Here is a 20,709-nt window from a genome sequence, read left to right as displayed (position 1 = left end):
TGTAAATTACCATTAGTGCAGGACTGCCGTGATACCTACTTTCAAAACTAAAGGATTAGCAAAACAAAGAAGATTAAGCCGTATATTAAGGCAATGGTAAAGATCTGTCTTCTTTGTGATGCAGTTCAGGAGTTAACATGTAATAGGGGCTTTTTTTTTTTCAGAAAACCTGATGCTTATACTGTAGTGGTTTTGGGTGCTGGTCCATTCTCAAAAGTAGCTAGGGTTTTAGAGAGATTATAAATGAAAAGTGAATTAAGGCCCTGTATAGTGACAGAAGATCAATTAGGTACTACTGGGAAGATTTCTTTGACTGAGAAATACCATAATGGCATAACAATGTTAGATGACACAGAAAGTTTTTTTTTGTGCCAGCTGAAGAAGATAGGTAGCTATGCTGCCCTATCACTGCCAACTAATGTGGGAAACTTAATGGGAAAAGCAACATTGAAATAATCACAATTTATGAGAACAACAGAATTGCTAAATTCAATTAAAGTCAATAGAAATAGTATAGCTTTAGGGAAAAAGAAGTCAAATGAAGAATGTGTTGGACTGGGGCAAGTGGCACATGTGTCTGGCAGGGCTACTGAACTGAAAAGTTCCTTGGGCCGTTACTATACATTACTAGAAACACCTGGGAAGAAAACGCTTAGTTCTGACCAAACTCTCTGTATCTGCAGCTGAGTTTGTATGCCTGGAAACTCCCAAGGTGTAAGACACAAGTTTCATCAAGCTTCTTTTGTTACCATAGTTTCAGCTTGATAAGAAAATTTAAGCAGACTTCAAGAAGATTCTTTTGATAAACAAAGGGCTCCTTTAGGATAGGTCAGTCTAATCTGAGAAAATCAGCTAGTGTTATAGGTAAACCTAAGCTCTCCTGTCTGCTTTGAACAAACAATTCTTACTCTATTTCAAGGCCACTATAGATACCCAAGAATGACCTTGACCACACTAAGTCAGATAATTCAACAGACACACTACTGTTCCCTTAGATGTTCTATACAAGAATATAGGAAAAAAATATTCACTATTAATCATTATTAATATTGTCATGAGAAGACACATCCTTGTTTTAAATTTTTCATGCTGTGTCCTAAACTACAAACTTGCATTAACCATGCATTTAAACTTTATACAGGGATCATTTCTGGTGGGCCTATGGACCAGCAGCAGGGGGATTGTTAATGTTTAGATACTAAAATTCTTGAAAGAGTTTTCTTTTCTGTGATAATTATAATCAGCATGAAGTGCTGGGCTATCTCAGGCAGGCTCCCTGCTTCAAGATGGGAGTCCTTTCTAGCACACGGAGCCCAGCTTAAAAATAACAGGTGTAAAGCTCTGCTGTGCTGCATCATTGTGCTGGAAATAGGTAAATATGCTGCTGGGGTTTTGATGATTAAGAGGGACAGAAGTTTCTAAATCTATTAAGTATTTATATTCAGAAAAGAGGTGGTTCTTTTCCTTACAGAATAAACATTCAGTGATATCTGCACAACAGGACTTTATAGGAAACACACATTGCTGTGCTGGGACAGGGTGAGCATCTTCATTCCACTGCTGAAATTTATGCTATGCACGACAATTTGCACACCAATACATAGTATGGTGAGGATGCGGATGCAGCAAAAGACGGCTAAAGTCTGCTTTAAAGTATTACTCTTTCATTCATATCTGGAACATGTTGCATCCCAGAGTGGATTCAAAACACTGGTGAAAGTTGGGCTGGTTTTGTTCACAGCTGATGCAGGCTGTTTGTACCATTTTCCATATTCCCTATTGCTCCCTATTTGGACCTGCCCACTCTGGAAAGGGCATCCATAGCTAAATTATCCTCATCCCCAGCTAAGCCTTTCACTTATCAGAGGTTGCTGTTCTTGCCTCATTGGTGGAAAGGAATAAAGCCCATGTGCAGTCTCTGCATTGTGCCTTGCAACAACTATAGTGATGATGCTCAATACTCTGTATAAATAATACTTCTATATTTTTTGTTTCTGTTTTCTCTGTCAGGTCAGTGAAAGCTAGCATGCAGTCTAGAAAAAAGTTATTAGAATTATGGTAATAAAGAAAATGAAAAGCCTCCCCTGATTTTATTTATTTCAAATGACTGAACATCTTCATCTTAAGGTAAAATGGCATAAGAGAAGTAACTTATCTGCACTTTTTTCACATCTTATGTTTTCATAGGTCACTTTGGCTCATCAGTAGCATCTTATTTCATATTCTTACGATGGATGTATGGAATAAACATGATTCTCTTTGGACTGACCTTTGGACTTGTAATGGTGCCTGAGGTGGGAATCTTTTAAATTATCATTGAGGACTATTATCTGAATTTCTGTCTTCACAGTGAGTTTTCATTGGACTAGACCTTTAAATAAATTTGTAATCTCTTTATACTCCATTTAAAAGTGTTAAAGTGTACTAAAACTGTAAAGGTGTACTTTCTTTGTGGACAGTTGTCTATACAGAGAGAGGTCTTGAAATACATATGACAGAAAAATCTATATAGGGTTTTGTACTGAAAGTGTTTTCTCATGGTCTGGGATGGTGCTAAACTTCTTTATTTTCTATGGAGAGCTGAGTAGAGAAACTGAGACTAAGAAACAACCAAGTGGAGAGTCTTGACTCAAATGTGTATTGCAGTAGAAATATACATTCCAGGCACCTGAGGCACTATAGATCTTTTTCAGTTGCCTTAATACTTGCATGCTGAGACCCTCATGTTTTGTGGTATGTACAGCATCACTGTTAATAATGCTGCTCAGAGCAGATGCAATTCAGGCAGAAATCACTTCTGTGAACTGTAATAGTTTTCTAGTTCCTTTGAGCCACCATATTATCTTCCTAAGAAGAGGGCTTATATGGAATTAAAAGAATTGTGCCATCTCCCTGATTTCAGTATTCCACATCCTCTTACTTATTTTCTGGTAAGCAGATGGGAAAGAGGTAGGAATTTCCAACAGCTTCCTAGTACAGCATTTCGATAGAATGATCTGTCTTCCCTTGAAGCCAAAACAGAGAAAATGCCCAACAGTTTTCAGGGTAAAGCCTGGAAAGGACCCTGTGAGGACATTTACTGTGGCTGAGCAAGCATCTCAGCAGCAGCAGTGTGACTCTCAGAGTCCAAAAACTGAATCCCTAGCATCTTCCCATACGTTTTGATTACAAAATCAATAAAATTCATAATTCAAGAAAAGTTAATCTTCTGGTCTTGTCTGTAAGACAAACACCACTCATCAGAATGCTTCTCTAGTGGAATTATCACTTAAGATTTAGAAAACTCCATTAATGCATATTTTAAGCATAGTTTCCATCACTAATGCGAGGAGCAATGAAAAGAATTGGAGAAGTAGGTCATTCTCACTAAGGCGTTTAGGAGCATGAAACAAGTCTTCCTAAGAAATGACAGATCACTGTTTCTTCCCTTTGTTGGTATTTTGTTTTAAAATGTAAATTGCTCTCATTTTTTGTTTTCAGGCTTTGATGGGGAAGCCATATGGCTCTTTACCTAGAAAAACTGTCCCTAGAGCTGAAGAAGCAAGTGCTATGAACTTTGCTACTCTCTGGGATTTTAGTGTAAGTGCATAAACTTGCAATACTGCATATTCACATGACTGATTATTATGGGCTTCTGCTTCATTATTTAATATGCAGAGATTTAATATGAAATATTTCAGGAGAAAATGTCAATAGAATTAATTTACATATTTTTCTTCATAAGTTCTGAATATAGATGTTTCCTTCAGACAAAACATATAATGAAGCTCCATGTCCACGCACACATTTTGGTATATGTAGCAATCCCTAACATTCTGTGATTCTGTGATCCAAAGACACATGGGAAAAAGTCCTAAAGCTGGATTCACATCCCTGCATACTGACTTTCCATTTCTTATGGGTGAATTTGGTCCTCTCTTTTTATATGATTAAGGTTCTGAATTTGAGGATGCAGTGTGCATTAGAAAAAAATAAAAGAAATTTCAATAATGTGCTTTGTAAGCTTTATAAAACAAAGAATGCTATTTTTAGGTTTTCTAAGTCTTATGGAATATGCAGATATTTTAGCTGAATTGAGAAACACATCTTAATCTTTACTGTTGATGCGATGCCCATCTATGCCCATCTGAGAATCTATACCTCCTGTACTGAGAAGTTAATTGTATAGGCCTAAATATGTCATACAGCTTTTTCTTTCTTTTTCTTCCTGAAAAACAACAGTTTTATCTAATTTTGCACATGGCATGTCTCTGTAGTCAGCCTCTTTATATAAAAATGATACAACTTTGCATGAAGTCAGCTGATGATAAATTTGGTATCACAATGTGTTGCTTAGAAGGCTGTTAGGTTTCTCTGTGGTGTGCAGTCAATATCATCAAAAAGTACTCTTCGCCTGTGAAAGGGTGCAACCATCTAGTTAATGTTTTCCTTCAGCTTAATGGAAGCGGCATCTGTTGAACTAAGTGTGGTTTCTCCCTCAATCTACTGCACTCTTTCACTTCTGTAAGAGTTATCAAGACTTTTAAGAGTTATGCATGTATATATATCTTTTACACTTAGTTTTAGCAACAGCAAGCATGAATGTGTTGCTGGAAGCAGACCTACTTGGAAAAATAAACTCAGGTGCATGTTCCTCCAGTTTACAGCTCAGCCTCTCCAGCTGTCTGCAGAACAACTCATCTAAAAGTGTCCTCTCCATGTAGGGTTGGCCCATGTGAGGTCCTATTCCACCCATGCTGGTGGGGAGAACTGTGTAGGCTGTGGAGCCCCACACAGGCAACCCCAGGAGGGGCACAGGCAGATTTTCATACCTGTCCCCTTTCCTACATGAAGCCACCTCTGATCTCTTCTGAAAAATACATAAAAAGGGCACGGTGTCTATGCTTCTCATTAATATCATTGGTTTTTAGTATGGTTGAGGTGTGGAAAGATCCCTAATCTTGTGACATGCAGATCTCAAACAGGATCCCTTGGTTTGTGGCTCAGCATTTTCATTTGGAGACTCAGATGATGCCAGATTATGGTCCTTTATTTAGCTTCCTTGGCTCTGTTTTCAATCTTCAGCTATCAGTGGAGGAAGAATCAGATTGTAAGATGTCAGAACATTGGAAAAACTTGATTGGATATACAAGGAAATTTTTAGACTCATTAACTGTAAACAACTGAATTGAAAGAAAATAATGTAGTAATAGGTAGGAATTACAATGTTTGTCTGTCTTTTTACTATAAAGGTATGTAAAGTGACCAGATTACTTCTGCTTTATTTTGCGACACAAAATGGTGGACCCTGCTTGGATACAAAAGGATAGAAAGACCTTTCTCAAAATCCACATATATACCATTTTACAATGACTGCTGCATAAAATGGCATTGTGTTTGGTTCATCAAGAGTTGTGTATTTGAATGACAGGGAGAACACATCTAAACATGTAGCTGGAACATTAGATAATGATGATGACACTATAAAATGAGAAATTAAAACTTCAGGGAGATATTGGAGAAAAAGGAATCATAGCAACCTGGATATTTTGTAAAGAGAGAACAGAGACTAGAAGAGCTTCATATAGCAAATGAGAACAAAGTTTTAAAAAGAAACATATTTGAGAAAAGATGAATGAAGACAGATGGTGTAAAGAGAGAAGTTTATAACTGTCATTAACAGGATGTGAAGATCTGAAGAAGAAAGTATAGTAAATAACAGAGTAGCAGTTAACAAAAGGAACAAATGCAAAGGTGATAAACATAGAATAGGGTAGTGAAAGAGATGGATCCTCTGAAATATTGACATGAAAGCAGAATTTGCTGGAGGCATGTCAGATTGACAAATACTTCCTGAAGACAATGACATCTTTAATTAGCACAGGAAATAATACCTTTCATCTGCTAGCAATTCTTGTATGCTACCAGGTAAGTTATAAATAAGTGAACCGACATCAGCAAACATTAATTCATCCTAAAAAACACCCCAAAAGCCCACCAGTCTTTAAGACAGTAAAGAAAAGATGACCTCAATGTATCTTTTGCCTTTTGAGCTTGAAATTGTACCCATTTTACTGACATGGTAAAGAGAAACACTTTTGGATTTTGACATATTTTACTTGGAATTCAGTTTTAACATTGTATATTTTACAGTTCAGATAATAAACCAAACCTAAAACCAAATCAGACTCTCAAGGCTCGTTACAATAAAGCATTTGACTAATATTCTTATCTCTCTCCTCTCTTATGGTAGGCTCAGAAAGGGGTGCAAGAGATCTTGCATACATATCTACCTTTACACAGTTGAAGATATTTCAGGTCTCATGGTGAAATGCAGTAGGCAAAGCCCAGGAAACAACATACTGAATGACATGCAGTGGAGGAATTATCTCTGAATTTGAAGAACACAATGACTTAAAAAGCCTTTTAGTAATATGAGGGATCCAAAAGACTTTCAAGAGCCGCATTAGCCTGCATTGAAACCTGGGCTAGGAGGGAATTATAGGATGCTTTAATGAGCTAAAAGATGCAAAAGACATACCACTGAATTTGAATGTTTCCTGACTGGTGTAGATGTTTTACTAGTAATTAGTAATAATATTCTATAACAATATTTCCCTTATCAGAGAAGAAAATAATATTATCTGTTATGTGTGGGCACATCTCTCAAGTCTAGTCTGATATGAAGAAAAATGAGATAGGCTGATTACCAAACCAAGACATTTTGAATAATATTTCTGTTTATTATATATTAATATTTAATTTTCAGCTTAGAATTGCAAATTAGGTTTTCCAGATAACACTGTGACTCATTTAATATATAGTTAGAATTACAATAAATTAAGTGCATGTTTTGCAATAGCATATAAGAGAAAGCTGTTATTTATTTTAAGTAAAATAAGCAACTGAAAAGCAGAAGGAAAGTAAATAGCTTTTTTAATTCACAAACCCCTCAGCTTACTGTATTAAGTGTCAAAATAATGCATGGTTTCTCACCAATTACATGGTCAAATACTCTGTATTTGACCTAAAACTATTACATCCAGTTGGAGCTTTGCCACTGCTGTGCATGTGCTGAGCTTTCCTTGTAAAGGCTCTGGGTACAGTCTTCTTCCAGGAGGCAAGTTCTTGCTCTAACCTGAGGATTACCAGGAAATTTTGGCTATTTGGCTCGTTTTAGATACTGGCAATTGCTTACAGTTAATAATGTACTAGTAAATTGTTTTGAAAAATCAGCAATCTGACCTGCAGAAGATGATTTTTAGAAAAGGAAACACACTTTGAATTGCTGAGAAAGAAGGTACACTTACACTGCACTTTTTACAGCCTTGGCGTCTAAGTGTTAAAAAAACCTGCCCACTGAATAATCATCCATAAAATGCAGCTAACTATTGGTTACTGTATATTGAATGATCACTCAATGAACGGCAGACAACATTGCTAGACAGAGAAACTGTATGAGAATTTCGTATCAAATAGGTGATGCAAGTAAATTTTAGATACATGAAAATTAACATAAAAATCCACCATTTTATCTGCAAGTAATTTGTAAAACAAATTTCGTGATGGAATTTTTTTTCTTTACAACAAGAAGTATGTGGATGGAAAAAGTTTTGACTCATTAAATTGTAGATGGAGTGCCCATGAAGAGTTTTAAAGATAAAAGGTTTGAAAATTGACATGAAATATTCTAAGTCTTTCGAAATTGAAAGGAGAGTTTTTCCATCCTGTGAGATTTATTATAGTCATGGTTTCAACAGTTTTATATGCGTTGAAATGCATTGCTATTGGTACAATTTCTAGTTATTTGCATATTTAACAGATGTGACATTATAATTTTTGCTGACTTTTCAGGGCTTTGCACAGTATTCTGTACTCTTTTATGGTTATTACAATAACCAGAGGACAATTGGATGGCTCAAGTTCAGGATGCCTCTTTCATATTTCCTTGTTGGAGTTGGGACTATTGGCTACAGCTTTATGATTGTCATTCGAACGTAAGTTCTCCTTTACTCTGGAATAAAGTGCATTCAAAAAGGCAGATAATTCTACTGTTGACCACTGAGACTGTCTTTTTAAAAACATGATAATTGTAAGGGCAGGACAATGCAAAATGAAGTGCAAGGTGAAAGTCGTGTAAAATACCTTTAGTCTGTATTTATTTATCTATAGTTCTGCACCAGCAGCTGTTCTGCAATATTGTGGATGCAGGAAAAAGTCTTTGCTGAAATAACATAACACCTCCCTCCTGCAACTTCAAAATGAAAAATGAATGCATAAAGTAAGGAACAGAGATGTTAGCCCATCTTTTCATAATACTCTGCATCTAAGAGAATGCCAGCTAACATCTAGGAAATTCAATTGTTCTACCTTTAATGATACCTTATGTGAGTTACATTCCTTTATGAAGGAAGAAGACAAGAAAGAAAGAAACAATAATTCTATGTGTAACTCACGGTCAGCAGTAAATGATTCTCAGCAAGTCTATAGTGGTTAGGTAACTTTTGCATAGTGGTGTAGAAGAATTGATGCTACTGACCATAGTAAGGGTTTAATGTTCTGCAGAACACGAAATAATCTCCAGCAGTGTGAAGACTATGCTTAATATAATGCTAAGAACATAATGTTGAAACAGTAGGAAGCATAGAGTTAAGTGAAACAGGGCCTAGGCAATACACCTGGTGATATATTAGCCTTGGTTCTTAAATTCTGGACTTGAATTTAAGGATCAGAATTTAAATGAAATAAAATTATTTTATAGCCAAGTTCACTATTGGAATAAACTGTGATAATTCTAATAGTTTCTAAGGAGATAGACCATCAATGAATATCATCTTTAATACCTTTGATTCAAACAAAGTGACCACCTACCGCAATAATACAGTTAGCTATAATGGTGGCTTTAAAAGATGCTTATGATGAAAAAAATCAGAGCATTGCAGGTCAAGGTTCGTGGACACTTGTGAATATAGAGGAAACTGCTGTTATAATCTATTTCCACTCTTTTGTGCTGAAGTCAGTATTTTTCACTTGTGTGAGTACTAGATTAAATCATGTTCTGTTTTTCAAATATTACATGGTTTCCTGCACAAGGCAAGAAATATTTTAGAAGAAAAAAAAATATCCTCAGTTACATAGATGTCTTTTTGGAGGAGGAATAAAATACTACAATAAAAAAGTATTTGGTTTAGCTCAGAAATATATTTTTAAATATTTTTTGGTAATGTAGCTGTGAGGATTAGATAAGTCTTAGTCTCAGACAATTGTATTTCAGTAACTGTCATCCAGACCAAAAAAAAAAAAAAAATTCCTTCTAGCAGAAAATTCCTGTGACCCAAAAAAAAGAATATCCTTGGGGAAAAAATACATTGTACATGCTAACTTCCCGTCTGGCCACATGACACTAATGCTGATCAATATTTAGGTAATCTTATGAGCAGTTCTTGCAGCCTTCTGCTCTTTGCTGTTTGTCCAGAAAACAACGCAGTGGACACAGAAACTAAAAGCAGTGTAACAGGAGGTGTTACCATTTTTCTACTTTTGACTGAGAACTGGGAAAGGGAATGTCTATGTGAAAGAGTTTATGAGGATTATAAGCACTGTTATTCTATTTACAGGAAATGCTTAGATTTAGGGCTCCTCTCCACAGCTCTTCCAGTGTATAACATAAAATGGGAACATTTGTGGTCTCAAAGAAATGATATTCCACTCCCAAGACTGTTCACTATTTCATCAGGAACTCTTGTGAAGGAGTTCTCTTAGTACAGAAACCAGCAGCAGGGCAGATCCTACCAAGAACTTTTCATGATCTCTGTCGCTTCTGTATGTGAGCAGTAAACCAAAAAAATCCCAACCCTGTTATTGGTTTGTGACAGCTCAGAAGGATTTTCTGTGGTATTTACTTACTATTCTCTTCATAGATTTGAGAGTATGTATTTTACTGGACTGTTAAAAATGTGGTATATAGAATTTATTGATATTAATAACATCTCTGCTGCAAAATAGGTGTTGCCTTTTCCTGGCCAAGAAAACAATACAATACTGAAGGCAAAATGGTTTGTATCCTGACAATATACTCCATCCTCATGCTTAATATTTTGAATTAAGTGATAACATATGTAGAAGCAAGACACTATTATTACACAAATGACAACACTTCGAAACAGAAAAGTTAATAGTCAAGATTAAGTGAAATCACTGAAGAAATAATGTGATGTTTCTGGATACTGTTATAAATCTTGCTTATAAATGCATAGGAGGTGAAAGGGAAGATAGAAAGCTGTGTTAGTTTTGTATGGTATAACCAGGTTTTATTCTGGCTTGCTAATTTAGAATTCTTTTTTTCTCTTTGTGAAGTCTCTAAGAAAATTTATTGCAGTTCAGGACGATCTGCAGCTTTCTATTTGCGTGATCTTCTTGATGTTGTTTTCCTATTGAGTTTCTTATGCAGCAGAGGTGTTAAGCAAAAACAATTTAATTTCTTTTTCATCAAAATATGTGTTGTGAGCTCATAAATTGTCTAAACATGAAATCTACATCCTTCTCTCTTGTTTCAGACTGAACTTTCCAGATTAGTATAATGTGACTGACTGCAATACTACTACAATTTTTTTTCAGAAAAATGTTTGAATTTAGGAACAATTTAAAAATCATGCTCCCATAGCAGGACTAGTTCTAACAAGATCTTCCTGTGTCTTTCTGGCTTTTGTAGAATGGCAAGGAATGCAAATGAAGAAGGTGGTGGGGATGATACTAGTTTTAATTTCAGTTGGAAAATGTTTACAAGCTGGGACTACCTGATTGGCAATCCTGAGACAGCAGATAATAAATTTGCCTCCATCACAACAAGCTTTAAGGTAAACCAGAGCTCACTAAGGAGAGGTTGCCTGATTTGTCTTTCATACTGCTATGAATCAGATGGAACTAAGGTCAAGTATTAGCTCTGCCTGGAGTCTAGAAGCTAAAACTGGAATTGGTAGCTCTACACGATTCTGTCTGGCTCTTTGTGCCTTGCCATCTTAATTTTTTCCTTTTGATTGTAGAAGAAAAAGTATTAATGGCATCTTTTGTATTCTCTGTAACTGCAGTACTAGTTTTAGAAAAATGATTCTATGGTACATAATATTTTAATTTTCCTCATCTCTGACAGCTTCCTGTTTCTATGGTGCTTGTCTGAAAAACTTTTTTTTTATAATGCTGGTGTCATTTTGCCAACCTCACGTTATCATCTTTTCTTGCTACAATGAAGAGATACCATAAGATAAAACAATAGAATTGTCTATAAAGAGCTATTCATCATGTCAGAAAAATTGGCCTCAGAATTTTGAGTGTATACTTGCTTTTCAGTAAGAAAAAAGGTTACTTTCCTTGCATAAAATGAAGTTTTTATTTTCAAGTTAATTATGAAATATAGCCCAGTTACCAAGGCAATACAAGGTTTTCTTAGGCTTGTTTTCGGTTTATAGGGTATGTTGATTTCAAGTCCTTGTATGAGGAACCTGGACAGGATGCAAGATGCACTGCAGTGAAAACATTGAAGGGGATATATTCTAACTGTTGAATGTTAAAGAATGTGTTTCTACACCGGGATCACTGGGACACACCAGTGCAGCATATAAAGGCAAATTAAATTTTCAGTGTAATAATGTATAGGGAATACACTGGCAAGGTATTGAAAAAGTAGTGATGGTAATGAACAAGATGCTAGACTTGCAGTCGTGTTGACAACATAGAGCATGGCAGCTGGAGGACCAAGCACTAGTTGCACTATCCAATCACATGCAACACCTTTCCTTTCTGCAGTAGTGATATAGCCAATATACCACCTCATCCTGCCCACCCTCACAACTGCAGGCATAAAAGATAACTGCACTCGATATCAGTAGAAAGAAAATGTCCCAGGAAAACAAATATTGAAGAAATACTGATCAAAAGCACTGAAACTGTGTGAGCTTTCCCTGATCATCTACTAAGGTCAGTTGCTGAAAGCTATTTGGAGATGAATACAAACGAGTTGAGACAGAGACTTAATTTTGAGAAATAAATTAATGAAGCTTAACTGTGATCTTTGCCAACAAGCAAGGAACCTGAGAGAGAAAGGGTGAAGACTTGTCTTGGGTGTGGTCATGGGAGTTTTGCTCAAGAGCTTCTACAAACTCCTTTCAATTAAATAACAAACTTGAGTCATCAGAAAAGCAGAGCCGTGCAGAGTGATTATTACAATGCAGTTCAGCTTCCCCTCTGGGCAACTGTTCTTTATACTGAAGTGAGAAGCTGTAATCAAACTACCATTTCATGAGGACACTTCAGAGCAAACACTCTTTCTGCTGGCAAAAGAGGGAGCTGGAGTTTATAGTTACACCGGAATCTTAACATTTATCAGTTTCTGGCCAAGGGTAAATGTGGGGCAAGCATTTTATTCTGCAATCTGAAGCTGTGCACGGTTTGCCTTTTTTTGGGATTCCTAGATCTAAACTGTCTTTTTATTGCTTCTGAGTCGCTGACTTTCAGTATAAAACTTTTTGCTCATTTCTCACAAACGCACATTCTTAAAGCATGACAGTTCCGTTTCCAGCAGCTAATCACACATTTGTCCTGCTGGGTCACTTAGCCTCATAGCACCTTGCAAGCTAATAAAATGTACTAGTTTATTTTTGGCATACGAGTGCAGGTGTAATGATACTCAATGAGGACACGCTCAACAGGAGCAAAGTGAACTCTGGGGAGCCAAACCCCCGGAGTCTGCCAGTGTCCGCAGGAGATCTTATAAGACAATATAAGCTCATCTCAAAACATGATGGCCAGGAATTCATTTGCATTTTTGTAATTTCTTTAACTACTTCTAACAACTGCAGAAGCAATGTGGGGTCTTGACCATTAAAGTACTCATAACATTCTCTTCTTTCTAACAAGTACAGGAAGCTATCGTGGAGGAGCAGGAGAGCCGAAAAGAGGAAAATATTCACTTGACTCGATTCCTCAGGGTCCTTGCTAACTTCTTAGCCCTATGCACACTTGCTGGGAGTGGCTACCTCATCTTTTTTGTTGTCAGAAGATCCCAGAAGTTTGCCCTGGAAGGTCTGGAGAACTACGGGTGGTGGGAAAGAAATGAAGTTCGTGTTAGCACATTTCTAAAATAGATGTGGTTTGAAATCCTGTTCCTCTACTCTGCATGCTGCCTTTATTTCCTGAGAATTTAAATACTTTGAATGTGGGTAGTAACTGTCTAACAAAAGAATTGTTCTTGTCTCCCTGCTTCCTGCTTCATTAAAATGATTATTCTTCGGTTGGTTCTTCCAAATGTCCCTTTGTATTTAATTTTTATTTGAGGCCTTCATCTTTCCCTGTCTGTGCTCTTAAGATTGTTTTCCAGCCACTCTATGGACTCGCAAGATCTCTTCAAGGAGACCACTCTCCTGTTGCTTTCCTCCTAAGACTGGCCCAAGCAAAGTGACTGGTGTGTTGGCCTCACAGATACAACTCTGCAGTGTAGCAACAGGATGAAACTCCTGTCTTCCCGTTCCAGTTGCCCAGTCCAAGACTCCAATACCTTTTTTTTTTTGGTGCTTAATCTGCTTTCTTCTAGAGCAAACTCAGACCTTCCTGTTAGAGGTGTATAGTAATAGTGGTTGTGTTTACTATAACAGCGTGTAGTAAGCTCCTGAAACCAGCATTACTATATGAAAACCTGGGCAAAGACACTGCTGCGTATGTTGTAAAACTAGCTGTTACTTAAACTTCATCTTCTGAACCGGAGTGTAAATACCTGATTTAAGTTAAGGCAAAAAGATGCTAGCCTCACAAAGCTGCTGGGTGACAATCGAATGAGAAAAGTCAGTTCTTAATTTTCAGTACCAAAGCCTGACTGAGAAAATAACATAAAAAACTCCAGCAATCCACCTCTGGAATCCAGAGCAATGGGGCTGTTGAGATTGGTTTAAGTTACTTGATAAAAGTTATTACATTTTAATCTGATGGGAAAGAAAAGCCGTGTACAAAACTGCTTGTCTTAAAGCAACACAAGCTGTAAGTGTGACAATAGACTAGCAGACGAAGACAGTTCAGAAGGAATTCAGCCTTCCTTCAGTTGAAAGGTGTGGTAACAGATTTGTGCCAACAAGAGCTGTGCTACTGAAAGCTGTTACATTAGCTTGTGCTACAATCTGGAAAGTAGTTAAACATATGCATGTTTATATTCATTGTTTTACTTTTGTTTGCTTTACAAAAAAATATTGCTAAGGGGACTGTACCACAGAACTAAGATCTGGAGCAGGTGTGCATCTAAAGGAGAGCATATAAGGCAACATTGCCATTATTTGGCTAAAGAATCTTTCCCATTGACATGAATGTAATGAACGTATTTGTGAGGTGCAAAATATTGCCCTTGATTCGATATGAATATTTAATTACATGAATATATTTGGCTTCTATATAACAGCCATTTAAATGTTTTTCTTATTTTCTTGATCAAGTCTTCTTATGTTTGTATCATTAATAAAGAATTAAGATTTTGACCAGGAAAAAGCCCATAAACAATATACTACTTAAAGCAAAAGAAGTGCAGCTGTTCCATACAATTCAAGCAACACTGTGCAAAAACTAAGATTCTTCACAAAAATATTAAGCTCCTTTTGTAAGAAGTTTTTTTTCCACTGGATCTATTAAAGGATTAAAAAATGTTTACACGTAATTATGGTGTCCTTGGGGCAATCCAGGGTAAATACATTTTATATCATCTGCTCCTGAAGCTCACAGCCTAATGAAGTGGTACTGGTGACTTTGTGGACAAAATCTTTTTCTCTCCGATTATCTTCCTTTGCCATAATGTAACTTTTTTAAATTCCCTCTCCACGTTGGTAGTACCTAGTTGTATCAGATCACAGCTTGGATAGAATTGTCTAGTGTGTTATGGAGAGCAGGAAATTAGTGGAAACAGGCAGACTGGGACTATTGAGGGATTTCATCAGCCTTTGTGTTGCTCCTCCTACATACCTGTGGCCTGGTGGCTGGTCATGGATGAATGGTGGTTCTACACCATGTGACAATTTCCCCATGTAGAAATTTTGGTAAAATGGAGAATAATACCACTGATTCCCTTGGTATGTGTTCTGAAATTGGGTGAAAATCGCTGAACAGAATTGACTTTTCTCATTTGATAAAATGTAGTTTGCAGAGCTACAAGGCAGTATGAGCATCTCTCTGGTACTGAGGTACCCTGTTTTCTCAAATATATTCCTGAACTGCTTAAAACCAAAACTTCTTACAAGCAGTGAAAACTTATGAAGAGACAAACTAATTTCTCTGAACCGCAATCATTGACAACATTTGGGCAAAAAGGAGATGTTTTACAAATAATTTTTTTTCTAGCAACAAAAAATATAGCTTTAACATTTCTGGTCTTGCAAACTGAAACAATCCCATAGATCTGCCAAAAATGTCATGATATTTATGTTATGTTCATAGTAGTGGATGTGGAGTACCTGGAGTACATTTATATTGACGTTATTAAGCCATGTTGTCAATGCTTTGTTTAATTCTCGAAATCATCAGGCATTTAGTATATATAATTTCTAATTCTAATTTCTTTTTAAAAATGAAATGGTATTTTCCAGAAGAATAGCTCTTCATTAGTGCTTTCTGCAGCGGATACTAGACAAATCTATGACTATTGCAATCATTGTTAGTGGAAGATATGATTTATTTTAGCTAGACTACTTACTCTTAATGAACTTATCATTTAACCAGCAAGCAGTCAGTGTTCAATATTTAATGTTGTGTTGGCACAGTTTAATATGTTGGGGGAATGATACTTAGATGTGATTGCGTTAGCAGGATTTCTTACCAGATTCATAGCAGCTGGAAAATTTTGTGTAAGCAGTAATTTTCTATCTTTTAGAGTGTAAAACGCACAGCCTTGGTATGTGGAGTAGTTAATGTCACAGAGGGATAAAAACCTGTGTTTTGAACCAAAGTTTTGATAATTAGTGGTTGCATCTTTTTAGGGAAAATTCTACCTCAGCAGGGCAGAAAGGGTATTTAACTTTCACTCAGCATATACTGAATGAAAGACCACATTGGTTATCAACCATAACTCTACCATGAATGCATGCTGGCATGCTGCCCCTCTTCTGGCACATCATTCCACCATTTTTAAGTCACACAGAGCAGTGAAACTGGCACTGATAAAAACAGGGGAAGAAAATTTGCTCAAGCACATAAGCATCAAGTTGATGAGAAGTCCAGAATATAAATCAGCTCCTTTCTGAAATTAAACAAGATTAAAGTGGCTAAAATTCAATGGATGATTTCTTTGTTCAGCAATGAAAAAATCCAGTAATTAGGTCTAGAACTCGTTAAAAAACAAGAATAGAAAAACAGCAAAAATAAAGCCATTTATTTCTTTTCATTAAGAACGCCAGTCTCACAGATGAAACTTTTTAAGAGTGAGAATGCGCATATTTATAAGTGAGTCAATTTATTTGTTGGCATAGTGCCTCTCTGCTGCCATGTTATTTCTGAGTAGCAAGAGCAGTCCTAACTCTCTTCGTAGTAGGAAGTCAGAAATTTATTAAAATTTATAGTAGTTCTAGCAAAACAGATTCCAGCATGGCTGAGAAATGCTAGTTTCAATAATTGGAAGGCTAGAGTTTTGTGAACAATTATCTTTTTTTGTGACTCAGTCAAATATTTTTACTTGGTTGTTCTGATATGACTCATCACAAATAAACATCTTTATGTTTTCCAATAACCTTTGTGATTTAGATTGGGGCAATGTTTTCTGTTTCTTGTTTGTTGTTTTTTGTCCCTTAAAGACACAGTTTTTGTAATGCGATTTTATTTTAAATTGAAATGGAATAATTGCACTCTTAAACTTTTTCAATTATTTTAATTTTTGGCTGACAGTGAATTAGAACCAGATATTTCAAGTAGACTTGAAATAATTTTCAGCAATCACTTTGAAATGTTATATTACTAGAATGCCTCACTTGCATGTAGAATTTATAAGCTATGTTGTATTTCAAACTTTCTATAAAATCTTGTTACCTGTTTTTCTCAGTTTGCTTTCAGTAAACTTGTATCTTTTCCATACTGCTAAGATGATGAGTTAGTCTTATTAGACGTTTCTAAGAAAATCAGGCAGAAAGAAGCAGGGTTGATTTGAATTTGCTTATGCAGTGAGGACATGACATCTAGATAGACTAGAGAGCTGGACAATTATCAACTGTATGAAATTTCACAAAGGCAAGTGCAGGATTCTTCACCTGGGGCAGGGTAATCCTGGTATACCTACAAACTGGGGGCCAAGAGACTGCAGAGCAGCCTCGCAGAAAGAGATCTGGGGATTTGGGTTGGTGGCAAGTTGAATATGAGCCAACAACAGTGTGCCCTGGCCGTCAAAAGGGCCAGCCATATCCTGGGGTGCATCAAGCACGGCATTGGTAGCTGGTTGAGGGAGGTGATTGCCTCACTCTGCACTGCACTGGTGCAGCCCCACCTTCAGTACTGTGTGCAGTTGTGGGCACCTCAGTATAAGAAGGACATTGAACTATAGAGTGTGTCCAGAGGAGGGCAACCAAGATGGTAAAAGACCTCAAGGGCAAGACTTACGCAGAGCAGCTGAAGTCACTTGGTTTGTTCAGCTTGAAGAAGAGAAGGCTGAGGGGTGACCTCATCGCAGGCTACAACTTCCTCAGGTTGGACTGTGGAGCAGGAAGTGCTGATCTCCTCTCTCTGGTGACCAGCAATAGGACTTGAGAAAATGGAATGAAGCTACATTAGGAGAAGATCAGGTTCGGCATTAGGAAAAGGTTGTTCACTGAGAGGGTGATTGGTCGCTGGAACAGGCTCCCCAGGGTAGTGGTAACAGCACCAAGCCTGTCAGAGTTCAAGGATTGTCTGGACAATATGTCATATGGTTTAGTTGTAGGTAGTCCTGCAAGGAGCCGGGAGTTGGACTTGATGGTCCTTATTGGTTATGTCCAACTTGAGATATTCTGTGATTCTATGATGCTGAGTTTCTGTGACATCTAGAGTTAACTTTTGGGTGAGATCTCAGATATATTTAATTTAGTGCAGTGTTTTTGTGGGAATGCTTTTTATAGAACATCTATATGTCATTTGGGAATACGTGGCAGAGACATAGCATAAAACAATATTGGAAATAGCTTTTGCTAAGTTCTCTGACAGTAGAATTTTGTAGGTTCTCATCAGAGTAACTAACATCTGATTATTTCTAAAGTTTAAGTGAAATGGGAAATGAAAAATGATCTTATATATCCATCTGCAGTAGATTACAACTGACTTTTGATCCCTTTCATCCTTTGTGAAAACATCTTCTGACTCCTGGCGTGTTTTTTTTTTTTCATCAAATCAAAAACTAAGTAAAAAGTAATAGTTGAAATGCACCCTCCACCCAAATCAATAATGATAGAACTTGCCTCTAACATTTCACTGTAAAAATATTTTTATTTTCTTTTCCCCCGTTTCAGGTAAACATGGTTATGTCACTTTTAGGAATGTTTTGTCCAACTTTATTTGATGTAATCAGTTCTCTGGAAAACTACCACCCTCGAATAGCTCTAAGATGGCAGCTGGGACGAATCTTTGCTCTTTTTCTTGGCAATCTCTACACTTTCATTATCGCCCTAATGGATGAAATCAATCTCAAGGCAAGTTATTTACTTCCCTACACTATTTTTAACATGTAGCTGGGCAAGGATGGGGATTTCCAGCCAGTCACAGACATAGTGAAAGACATTCTTTTCTTTCTGTACTGTAAATCACATCTATGCCTGAGCTGATAATAGGGAGTCTTGGAGGAGAAAAGATTGAGGTTGATAACAAGTTCATGTTGTTTTTTTTTTCCCCAATTTATTTCTTTACTTAGTTGGAAGAAGAAAAGATAGTCAAGTATAACATATCAGTATGGGAAGCCAGTCTGTACAATGGTACTATTCCAGAAAATTCGACTGCACCTCCAATACATGTGGACCCTGCAGATGTCCCCAGAGGGCCGTGCTGGGAAACAATGGTAGGACAGGTAATGCAACTGCTTTGAGCTCATATTTGAAAACAGATCATAATCTGTTTCAAGATGTGGTATCTAAAACCTCTTTATTTCTGCTAATAAGTGGCGTTAGGGTGGTAAAATGTGAGGAAAAGCAGATATGGGACCTTTTCCTGAGCTAAAATGTTGGGAAGAAATTATTTGAGTTTCTTTGGATGCTGTCTAGTAGGGAAGTCTTTCTGCTGGCAGTTGACAGTATTGAAAGCATTTCTTTTTTTCCCCCTCTTTTTTGTTGTTGTCTTCATTTACTTTCCTCTTCCTCATCCCACCTTTGTCTTGCAAAACCTGTTTCGCAATTTTGGAAAGTTGGATACACCACAACCCTTAACAAATGTGGTAATTCTAATTAGAATTTTTATCAGGCAATATCAGTTTCTGACTACAACAGACCTATAGAAAAGATAAAAAAAAAAGGAGTAGCTCAACAAGGAAATATGTGTAAGAGCTCTTTTGAGAAGACATCTCTATTTTTAGCCAAGTAACAGAATGGAAAAGAACAATAGTGGTTTAATGGTAAATCTGCTCAGTCATTTAATTTTATTCAGTTGAACATTTATTCTTATTGACCTATTAATATAAAATGTGATTTCCAGAGAATTTTCTAACATCCCCCTTTCCTCTATTTGGTCATGTTTTTATATAAACTAGAATGTATTCAACACTGAATCCCAACTTTTGCTATTGCTCTGTCACTCTGACAATCTCATCTCCTAACTGAATAGATCACCAGCAGGGAACAGACCAGCAGGAAAAACAGTCCCTCTATTCTTTTCACTGATGCTGAATAATAAGCTAAGAACACCAAGAGCTCATCACTGCACTATTTTTTTCCTTAATTTCAGATCAGGGAGAGTAATAGCTTTTTGGGGTATTGGGGTAAGGCCTGTTACAGTAGGGTTTAATGACTTACTAAAATAAAAGTAGAGGAATGAGGATTTCTGTTAGGATTTCCTTCTTTCCATATTCACTGGGAGTTGGTGCTCCTTGAAAAAGCCATTCACTCTTTTTTTTTTTTTTTTTTTTTTTTAATCTTCCCAAAGTCAAAAGGATCAAAATCAGAATCAGTTTAAGATATTAGCTCAGATTTCTGTTACAGTAGCAACCTTGGCTGGAAGCCTTTCCCAGTCTAATCATATCCTACAAGTCTCATCTGATAATATGAGCATGAATTAGAGCAAAGCATACCTCTAGCAAAGAAGGGGCAGTTTTTCTACTGGCTTTTTTCAGAATCGGTGAATGTAGAGGAGAAGAAGTCTTTTCCATGCTGAAGCAGGGTAAACACAATTGGTGATCTAGTCCAGTATATAATTACTATTGTAATTATTAATTGCTTAAATATATTGTTAAAAGAAAATATTGCTTTGACAGGAATTCGTGCGGCTGACAGTCTCTGACACAATGACAACATACATAACCATTCTAATTGGTGATTTCTTGAGAGCTGTCTTTGTTAGGTTTTTCAATTACTGCTGGTGCTGGGACTTGGAGTATGGATTTGTAAGTATCTGATTTCCTATTTAAAATGGCTTTGTCAGATTATCATTTCACGATTTTGTAGTAAATTGTGTTTTCCTTTCAATCCTACAGAGTTAACAGTTGGCTAGACACATCACCTTCAAAATCACTGAACAACATTGTGTTAGTTTTTCTCAGAATTTGCTTGG

General features: G+C 36.6%; 1 protein-coding gene across 1 annotated transcript in view; it reads left to right on the top strand.

The window, feature by feature from the left end:
* TMC1 (transmembrane channel like 1) overlaps positions 1-20,709 on the top strand; it is a 65,961-nt gene that overhangs the window by 33,208 nt on the left and 12,044 nt on the right. Inside the window, 8 exon segments of the mRNA XM_009950361.2 lie at positions 2,188-2,294; positions 3,481-3,579; positions 7,834-7,976; positions 10,691-10,835; positions 12,897-13,091; positions 18,468-18,647; positions 18,866-19,018; positions 20,414-20,542. Of these exon segments, the coding sequence (XP_009948663.2) occupies positions 2,188-2,294; positions 3,481-3,579; positions 7,834-7,976; positions 10,691-10,835; positions 12,897-13,091; positions 18,468-18,647; positions 18,866-19,018; positions 20,414-20,542 (1,151 nt within the window).

The sequence above is a fragment of the Leptosomus discolor genome, chromosome Z, assembly GCF_034619465.1.
Source record: "Leptosomus discolor isolate bLepDis1 chromosome Z, bLepDis1.hap2, whole genome shotgun sequence".
In the NCBI taxonomy this organism is placed as follows: Eukaryota; Metazoa; Chordata; class Aves; order Leptosomiformes; family Leptosomidae; genus Leptosomus; species Leptosomus discolor.
The sequence above is the reverse complement of the archived record's forward strand: the minus strand, read 5'-3'. Positions and strand labels throughout refer to the sequence as shown.